Below are 10,067 nucleotides of genomic sequence, written 5' to 3' on the forward strand. Positions count from 1 at the left end.
TGATTTGCTCTATGCCCTCCTTCTGCAGATTATGGGACCTGGCAACCTGGGAAGAGACTCTAGCCCAATAATATTGTGAATTATATCTCAGGTCTATCACGGTTTACATAGATTTTTGTGGGCTAGTCTGGGAGCTTGATAGCTTGATTTGTAAGATGGTTTCTCTAGGAAAATTTGTGACTTGCTACCAAACTGGTGGAATATAACCCCATTAGATTACAATAAATTGTGGATTACCTGCAATTAAATTTAAGAATGCCCAGTGTTTCTTCTAGTTGGTTTTCTGTCACATAGAAAGCCCACCTTTTCAGCCCAAGGTTCTTCATGTTTAGTTTTAGTTTACAAAGCTACCAAATTGCACCACAATTTGTAGTAGGCTGCAAATTAGAGTAGAATGTGCCAGGGCAAATCCCCAAGAGCTTATAACTCCTTACTTCTTGTTTGTTTTTTAAATTTAGTTTTTATTTATTATCAGAGCAAATCAGATTAAAATGTTGTGCTTCTTCTAGGTGTACAGAATTTGGTTTATTTTGTCTATGTATCTATCTACTCATCTTTGGATCCTTTCCCACGTAGGTTATTACAGAGTGTTGAGTAGACCTCTCTTGGTATTCCATAGGTATTTTGTGATTATATATTTCATATGTATTAGTACATGTCTGTTAACCCCCATATCCTAATTCATACATTCCTTACACTTTTACTAGAGAGTACGTTTCATGAGGACAGGAGCTTTTGCCTGTGTACCAAGGATTCCCTAGCACCTAGGACAGTGCCTGGCACATACAGGCACACATTAATTACTTGTTGAATGAATACGTGCTTTTACATCACAAATTTTTAAAAACCATCCTCCTGCCATCGTGGAACTCTGGCACTTTGGACAAGCTGCTTTACATCTTTAGGCTTGGGGACCATAGGAGTACCTTTGGGCTCTAAAATGCTATGACATCTGTGCGTATCACCTTCTAGTTTCGCTTTCTAGATGCCCCAGGCCTGCTCTAATCGCCCTTTGGAGAAGATATGGGTAAAAAGCAAAATAAAAAAAAACCCAAAGATGGTGAAGGGGAAAAGTCTTGGATGCTCCAAAAGGAAAATCACAAGTCTTCGAGTTCAGACAAGTTCAAAGTTGCTACAGGAGGCAGCCACAGTCCATGAACTTTATTGTCAACCTCTAGGCAAATGAGTGAGCCAGTTATGAATTCTACTTGGTTGGTTCAGCTCATGATAACGGTAGGAACAGAATTCTGGCTGTTTCATTTATACTGGAATCAGCAAAATACACGCAACCTCAAAGGTGTTGGGTGCAGTCCAGCCCCCTTTAAACAGCACAGAATGACTCAAGGTGGCATTAAAGAGCCTTTGCTCAATCACTAAGTTACAAGCATTTGAAAAGAAGAGGGACCAGTATTTACGGCACTTTCTATTTTCAATTGAAACAAGTGGCTGAATGTTTTTCTACATAAGCCTTAACCAGTTGCATGGCGTACAGTGCAGGATATAAATGTCAGCTCTGTGACAGGAGCATGTTGACACTGGTTGAGTGTTCAAAGTCTGCACATTGTCATTATTCTGCCTTCCCTGCACTGACAGCTTGCTACCGAATTGAACGTACCTGGAGAGAAGTCAATTTGGCTTAGAACGCAGCTCACTGTCTCTCTGGGAGCATTTCTCTTTCAAGGATCTATTGGGTCTTCCGATAGATAAAACAGAATCAGATGTGTTCTGCTGGTTCTAATGTAAACACAGTGGTCAGAATCTTGTCCATTGATGATTTAGCATCAGTTTTGGAAAAGGGAAGTGATCTCCCTTTCCCCGGAACCCCCAGCTACGGCCGTCCATCAGTAGGATTACGGCTACCTTGCTTGCTTTGTGACTGCCTGTACCTTACATGAGGCACGGATTTTCTTAGGGTATTATCAAGCCATAGGGATTCAACCCTGACAACACATTAGACTCACATGTGGAACATCTAAATATCTAGATGCCCAGGCCACGCCCCAAACCAATGAGATCAGAATCTCTCCTGGTGAAGCCCAGCATCAGCAGTCATTAAAGTTCCCCAGGTAAGTCCAGTGAGCAGGGGTCTTTTCTTATGAGTCTTTTCCCAAAGGAAGGTTAGGGTGGGGTGTGCAGGTGTGTGTGGGGGTTCCGGGGGGGGTCAATCTCACGGTCACTGGCATTTTGGAGTGGAAAGGCCTTCCTTTACTGTATAGTTGTAAACTGTTCATTGAGTTCTGTAGTAAGTAATTTGTCCAAGGTCACAGAATTAGCCAAAAGCAGAGCCAGCACCAGGAGCCAGCATTAAATAAGCCTAGGTAGACAGGATACTAATATGCTAATTAAACCTCCATGAATTAATCAGCTTCATAATCAGGCACAGTCATTTTTCTCTCCAGAATGTCTTGGTTAGAAAACTATTACCTTCCACTGTGTTCCCATTCCTCTGACCTAGGCTGCTTGAACCAATGAAAAGCCACTTACTCAGCCCTCATGGGTACAGTTCTGAAGACAATGGCACTAAAGGGCATTTTAAGTTTCTACTACAGAAACATTGTATACGCTAAGATGGAAACTCGTGGTTGAAACCAAAGCCTTTAAACATAGGCTTATACAACTAATGGACAGAAACTCCTGGAACAGTTCCTTCAATTTCAAGGGATCAACTGTGTTCTCTTTCTAACCCTAAGTCACTCTTGAAGTCTTAATTGGCCTTAGAAAAATGCACTTTTTCTTTTCCCTGGGACTTCTGGAAGACGATGCTTTAATTGTTGTAATTAAGCATAAGATAAGCACATCACGTTTCCTGAGCGATTTTTAGCCCAAGGCCATAGGTTTGGGGGACTCTAGCATACAGCTGACTCTGGGACCCTTTCTACTGTGCATGTTTCAAATGCAAAATAGCTTGAAGGGTAACGGGAGTGGTGAGTGGTTATGGTAATGCTCACTATTGCTTTAGTCTGGGGTTGTGCAAATTCTCTGCTGCTACCTTTGTTAGCTACATACCTCTCCAATAATCTCTAACCTGTGATGAAGCATACTCTGCTTTATGCAATAAACTTCTCAAGAGCGGAGGGTAAATTATATCAAATCATAGCTGATGTGCCCTGATACACTGCGAAGACATTTTTGAGAGGCAAATCACAGACTAATTTCCTAATATTAATAACCTGGTCTTTTCTTAAGAGTTAACACTGTCATGTGTGGAGCGCACGATGGTTTGTTTCTTTCCCCCCTAGCCCCAGCTAGCACTATGTATCGTTGTCTTTCTAGAACTGGAACTTTTCTGAACAGATTTGACACTGCCCAGATGCTTGTTCTGGAAATCAAGTCCCTTCTGTGTTTTCTCTGACTCTGGCTTGGTTTTGTGAAACCTCAGCCTCTTCCCTTGCAAGGGCAGTTTAGGATGGAAATGCAATTGTTTTCAGAATTCAGCACAGCCAGGCACACCCAGAGAAAGAGGACTTTGGAAGAAAAAACGGGGGTGTGTATATGTGTGATGGGGAAGCAGAGGAAAGGGGACAACTGCGTGTTCTCCTACGGTGATGGTGGTGGTACTGCTGGGGAAAACAGCTGTTCCTCGGAACGCTAAATGAGCAGCAGAAAAATGTGTCACCCCCCGTGCGGGGCAAAACCAGCGCGTGCCACAAACAGACTAGGTGCTGGGGTCCTGGGGCTCCAGTCGGTGGCTACGAACCGCGAGGGGGCGTCGGCGCCAGCGCGGCTCTGCCCTGGGTCGGGAGGCCACACTGCGGTCGGGGCTGACTTGGGGTGCGTGCGAGCGGCGGCTGGGGTGACCCCCGCGGGGAGGGAACGGTTCTTACAGTCACTGCTCGGCGCGAAGGGCGCGCGGCGGCGGCCGAGGGAGCGGTCTTCGGCGGGCGCCTCGGGAGGCCTCTTACCGGCGGGCAGCGGGAAGGCGGACGCGGTGTGGAGCAGCACCAGGCAGACAGCCACGACATCCCATAACTTCATCTTAGAGTCCCGTCCGGCGGCGGCACCTGGGCGGGCGAGAGAACCGGGGAGAGCGCGTTAGGCCTGGACGCCGAGGGCCGCCGCGCTGCCCGGGGCGCCTCGGCCCCGCGGGTCCTCGGGGCTCCCCTCCAAACTCGGCACCGCCCTCCTCCCGGACCGCGGCAGCCCGGCGGTTCCCCGGGCTCCCTCCCACCCTCCTTCCTTCCCAGCCGCCTGCTCGTCCCCGCTCCTGGGTGCGCCTCCCTGGCGGCCATCCCACAAGTGCCCTTCTCTTCCGCCACCGGATCCCAGGGGTCGGATTTTCGAGCAGTGCCGCTGCCCCCGCCGGTACCAACACGACGACACCGGACGCGTGGCCAACACGACGACACCAGCACTGGCGCGCAACACCCCCCCCGCCCCCCGCTTCCTGGGGGGCGACCGGGCAACCCTCACCCTGTGCTTCCCGCCCCGTCCAGCAGCTCCCACAGGCCCCGGGGAAGAGCCCTGGACCCAAGCAAGAGACCAGCCTTTTATTTTAGGAATAAAATCAAGTGCGGGACCGCCGGGGGTCCTGACCCTGCTCTCAGCTAGGCGGGGGCAGGCTCAGCGGCACCATTAACCTCGCCCTCCTCCCTTTTTTTTTTTTTTTTTTTTTTTTTTGAGGTACGCGGGCCTCTCGCTGTTGTGGCCTCTCCCGTTGCGGAGCACAGGCTCCGGACGCGCAGGCTCAGCGGCCATGGCTCACGGGCCCAGCCGCTCCGTGGCATGTGGGATCTTCCCGGACCGGGGCACGAACCCGTGTCCCCTGCATCGGCAGGCGGACTCTCAACCACTGCGCCACTAGGGAAGCCCTCCTCCCATTTAACTTAGTGTTTTGTCGTCGGAACAAGAAGTTAGTAGGGACTTGGAGACTTTGGGGCTGTCCGGGGAATATGTGCGTTAAGTTACTTCACTTCCCAAAGCTTCAACTCGGTTTAAAATACTACTTCCATTTCTTAAGGTTATGAATATTAACACAGGAAAAGGCCTAGCCAAGCAGAAAGTAAGCGCTCAGTAAGTGTTTTAGCGTTACTGTTAGGTAGGGATAGCCTTTGTCTTGAAAATGTTCGTGGTGTCCCCGAATGCCCTCTTTATTTTTGCAGTGTTGGGAGATTCTGGCCTTAAATCCCTTCCCCTCGCAGAGGAGTTGCGAGCTCCCCACGCCCGGTCACAGTCACTCCTGCACAACTGCACCCGGTCCGGGACGCTACAGAGGAGCACGGGCACCAGCAGGTCTAGACCAGGAAAGGGCGCGCGGTGGGGCTCAGGTCCTCTGAGTCAGGGGCCTCCGTTTGGTCTGTCACTCCGCACACCCCTAGAAAGGAGGGTCACGCAGCAGGGGGCTGGTGAGAAAAAGGCCCCTCAACTCGGGGCCAAGCCCCATGCAATTAGGAGGTGGCGGGAGACCCGGGCGCCTTGGGGCGCGGTGTTACCCAGTGCCTTTCCAATACCACTGTTCAGTTTGCAAGGGCTACGAGACTCATGCAGTTGATTATCCTCTTTCCTCCAAATAAAAGGGATTCTTAGGAAAATCTCCTTGAACTTTTTCCGTGGGAGAGAGTAAGAGTTTCCAGGTAAAAACAAAAACTTTGGCCCCTTTCCTCTCCATTAGCAGCCAGGAGCGCCCGCCTCCCTTCCAGCAACCGCCCCCCATCTCCACCCAGAACTCCCGCCCGGCTTCCGGTGCAGGCCACCCGGGGAAGCGTTTTATTCGACCGCCACCTCCCACCGCTGCGGAGACGAATGCATTTTCCATCCTTTGAGCGTCTGTTTGTTCGCTATGCAGCTGTTGGGCTCGGGGAGTCAGTAGGGACTAGGAACTCCGAAAACCTGCAGCTCCGGGCGCCCCATGCCCCGCTGGCTGATTTACAAACCCGGGGAAAAGGAAAGGCTCTGGGTTGGGGCGCGGGGGCCCAGGCAACACCTGACCCAGGCCGTGCAAAACGAGCCCAGCGAGGCGCTCGAGCAGAGAGGACTGGGGAACGCGAGGCCTCCCGCCCCCTCGCCAAGGGCCCGCTCGCGGGTGCGTGCGAACTGGCTGGCGGCCCTGAGGGGCCGGGAGGCGCGGGATTAATGCGCTATCCCAAATCGCGGTGGCCGCCAGCAGGAAGCGACAGAGGCACCAGATTTCCCTTCCGCATTAAGAGGGTTTTTCCTTTTTTTCCTGCTTGGCCGACGGAGGGCTTTTTAAATTGGACGTGGAGATCCTCAATTAGAAGTGTGGCGAAGCTGGCAAAAGAGTTCAGCGGAAAACTCCCCGCCTCGCCAAAGGAGGCTCCCGACTCCGGTTCCCGCCCTCGGCCGGGTGCGGCGCAGGCCACAGAAAGAGCTCTCCCACGCCCCCCGGACGGGGAGGGCGCGTTCTTCCCTCTGCGCACCGCCGGGGCAGGCTGCAGCCGGAGCGGCTCTTTAGTTCCCGGTATTTGCCTGCACAGCAAGAGGAGGGAATCCGGCGACTCGCATTCACAGCGGTCCACGAAGAGGTTTTCCCCACACACCCCCCACACCCCGCGGGTTCCCTGATGGTCTCTTTATCGCTTTCTTAAAGCACATCTGTCCGACGTGTTTCTGCCGCAACCGTCCGCCTTCGCGACGAGCGCGAATTGCGGAACGCGCTGCCACGTGCGGTCACCAAGCTCTCCTCCCGAAGTCGGCTCCGCCAGGTGCCCCCGCACCCGTCCTCGTACCCTACAGGCTGGTTCCCCTCTGCGCCCAGGACTTACGCGCCCGGCAGGGCAAAAGGGGAGCGTCGCGGGCGCCGGCACCTGGTGGTCCCCAAGTCCAGGGAGGAAAGGACGTCCCAAGAGCCGTAAGTGCCGGCAGAAGCCGCCGCTCGCCGTGGGGCGCTTCTGGGTTCCCAGCACCAGAGGGCACCAGAAACCGCCGGAGTCCTGGAGCGCCCACGCGGCTGGGGCTGCGTTGTCATTTTAAGCATAGAACCGATGAACGAGCACTCCCCTTACAATCGTCCCCAAATGCAAATTACCCTTCCCCCCGGAACTTGTGGATGTCCTCACGAGCACCCCTGCTTTTCAGGCTCCTAGCCCTCTTCATCCCCACTCCGTAATTTTTCTCTACCCACCTCACTTAAGCTGGTTTCTCGGCAACCTGCTTTTTGAACTCCCCCCCCTCCCCCGCGTCACGGTGACAGCTTCAGCGCGTGTGAGCGCTCCCGCCGCCAGTGCCCCCGCGCCTTCTTGTGTCTGGCAGGCTGGGAGGTTTGTTTGGGCTTTGCCTTCGAGATCCAGGTCTCAGGAGGAGAAAAGGGAGGCGGGGGTGGGTGGGTGGGGGGCGGCGTGCTGTAACTCGGGGGCTTTCTTTTGGGATAGGGACAGAAGTTGCTGAAAAGATGAACTGCTTTTCTTAACTGTGTCTTGTGTCCTGGACGGACGGAGGACTTATTCTGTCGGGCCCAAGACCAGAGTAGGAAAACGAAGGAGCGCCGCCTTCTGCACACAGTCTGGGAAGGGGTCTGTCTGTTAAAGGGCCCGAGGCCGGGGGCCAGGCCCGAGGCCAGGGGCACCCGAACCCCTTGAGAGAGTGGGCTGGGGACGCAGCGGGCTCCCCGAACACCTGACACTTGTTGAAAAGGCGACACTGTCCCTGAGCCCTGCCGAAGCGAAGACGTGGCGAAACTGCGAGGGCGAGACCTGGTCGCGGCTGGGCGGAAGCCCAGCAGCTCCCTCTTCCAGGGCTTTGCGGGAAGAGGTGCGTGCGTCAGGTTGGCAGCGGCATCTCTTCCTTGGGATACTTGAGTGTATATTCAAGATGGCCTAGGTGGGTGGGATGGGGGCGGGGAGGGAGGTCCAAGAGGAAGGGGATGTATGTACACACATAGCTGATTCACTTCACTGTACAGCAGAAACTAACACAGCATTGTAAACCACTTATACTCCCCCCCAAATATACTGTGGAAGAGTGGAGTGCGCTCTAACACATCCGCGGCAGGGCTCGGAAGAGTTGTGTTTGTCCCCACCAATGAGCGAAAGTGTTGCGAGCGCGGGGCTGGGAAGCTCCCCCGGGGCGCGCACGTCGGCTCTGCGGGTGCGTGTGCCAGCCCCCAAACTAGGGAGGCGTCAGGAGGCTGGGGGTTCCGGCGGGAGTCATTCCCCGCCCAGAAGAGGGTTCGTTTTCACCCGGTGGGTCTGGAAACCAAACGACAGCGAAATCAGCCCTGAGGCTGTGCCAGGGTGGTGGCGGGGGTGTTACTGGGGGAGGTGACACAGAGTACAGACGAAAGTCATTCAACCCATCACCGAGATGGCTTAGGGGAGACCTTGAGAAGGTTCAAGAGTCTGCTCGAGGCGGAGGCCCTGGTCCTGGACTGTTCAGGAAGCCCGTCTCTTAAGCTTGACGGGGATGGTGAGGTGGGATTTCGGGCATTAGGAAAGTGCTAGCAACCGGGTTCCGACCAGGGCTAGGAATGTAGATTTGCAAAACCGCGCCGGAGGAGGTGAGCTCTCTATTTTTAGGTTCTCAGCACCTTTGCAGCAGTCCCTCCCGGGGCCTACACTTTCCCTTGGAACAGACCAAACCCAGTTACAGTCCCGTTAATGATATCTATGCAGCTGCGCGTCCACGGAGAACCCAGCTCTGGTCGTGGTAGGTTCAAAGGCGATTGCAGTTCCGCACCTTCCCGGGACTTGACGGAAAAGCACCTCGCCGAGTCGGGGAGGGAAACTACCCCTGTCGGATATGCCCAGGTCCAGAGGCAGCAGGGGCACCAGAGACTTTTGCCCACGAGGAAAGGCAACCTGCCCCTCCGCAAACCCAGCCCCTCCCCGGTTCCACTTCTCTCTCTCTCTTCTGCCCTCCCGGCGTTTCGGTTCCCTCTAGTGTCCCCTCTTTCTAGTCTCACCGCCTGCTCTGGGGTCCAGCCGCGCCCCCTCTGTCTCCAGCGCCGCACAGCCCGACGCACCCGCTGGCGACTCAGGCGCCACCCGCCCGCTCCCCCCAGGCCCGCTCCCCCAGGCCCGCTCCTCCGCTTACCTCGGATCCGGTCTCTGCAGACCTCCAGTTGGACATTAACTCCAGGAGCCCCAAGTCCCAGCCAGGAGACCCATCCGGGCCGAGGGCAGGAGCGCGGAGCCCCGCCCGATAGGTCAGGGGCACGAGTTCGCAATCCTGGGGTTGCTCGGGGCAGCAAGGGCGCGCAGGAGGCGGCGGCCAAGGCTCCCGCCGCCGCCGCCGCCGCCGCCGCCGCGAGAAGGGCGAGGGATGCAGACAGCTCCCCCGCCGGCTCCCCGCACCCCCAGAAGCCGAGGTCCGAGCAGCCGCCGCTGCCTTGGGTGGGGGGGTGACAGGGCTGCGCGCGCCGCGCTTTTAGCCCGAGCTGCGCGGGCGCGGGGTGCGGCGGCCGGTTCAGCGGCGGCGGCCGCGCTCTGCGCCTTCTCGGGGCGCAGCGCCTGGGAGCACGAGACGCGCCGGGCTGATGCTGCCGCCGGAGCTGAGGTCTGGCCTGGAAATCCGAACGAGACACCACGTCAACCGGCGCCGAGAGTCCCGTGAAGACATGAGGGCGCCAGGAGCGCAGGCTGGTCCTTGAGAGCCCGGTCCGGGGGGCCGGGTGGGGGAGGGGAGGCGCGGGGCCCTGTGAGGGGAGGGTCTAGAGTCAGCGGTGGCGGGGAGGGAACGGAGAACAGTGAGGAGGCGCCCGAGCTCCCGAGGCGGGGGCTCGGGGTGCGAGTGGGTGACGCGAGGCGCCCCTCCCCGGGGTGCAGGGAGAGAGCGCTCAGCGCGTGGAGACGCTGCCGGGCTCGCGCCTCCTCCTCGCCGGGTAGATCCGAAGGAATGTGCGGAGCTCTGCGCAGATGAACCGAAGGGAGCAATCCGAACTTGACCGCGGCGCCCGCGCCCGGCTTCGCCCTCGCGCCTCGCTCTCTGAGCCGGGGCTCTGTCGGGTAGAGGGCTACCCTGGGCTTTCCTCGCGCCTGTCGAAGCCTCTCCTTCCTCCTCGGGTGTCTAGCCCTCTGGCTTTTCTGCAGGGCAGAAGGCAGTGGCGAGGAGAACAGCTGCTGGCCGGAGTTCTCCTAGCACTACGAAGGAGAGATGTGCAGCGGCCCAGAGAGGGA

General features: G+C 56.1%; 1 protein-coding gene across 1 annotated transcript in view; it reads right to left on the reverse strand.

The window, feature by feature from the left end:
- Positions 1-9,597, reverse strand: part of GDNF (glial cell derived neurotrophic factor) — a 29,203-nt gene extending 19,606 nt beyond the window's left edge. Inside the window, exons 1-2 of the mRNA XM_081231778.1 lie at positions 8,986-9,597; positions 3,825-4,001 (exon numbers count right to left, since the gene is read on the reverse strand). Of these exons, the coding sequence (XP_081087904.1) occupies positions 3,825-3,975 (151 nt within the window). The 5' untranslated portion in view covers positions 3,976-4,001; positions 8,986-9,597. The remainder of the gene's footprint in view (positions 1-3,824; positions 4,002-8,985) is intronic.
- Positions 9,598-10,067: the final 470 nt, after the last annotated feature.

The sequence above is a fragment of the Mesoplodon bidens genome (assembly GCF_964165515.1).
Source record: "Mesoplodon bidens genome assembly, chromosome: 4".
Lineage (NCBI taxonomy): Eukaryota > Metazoa > Chordata > Mammalia > Artiodactyla > Ziphiidae > Mesoplodon > Mesoplodon bidens.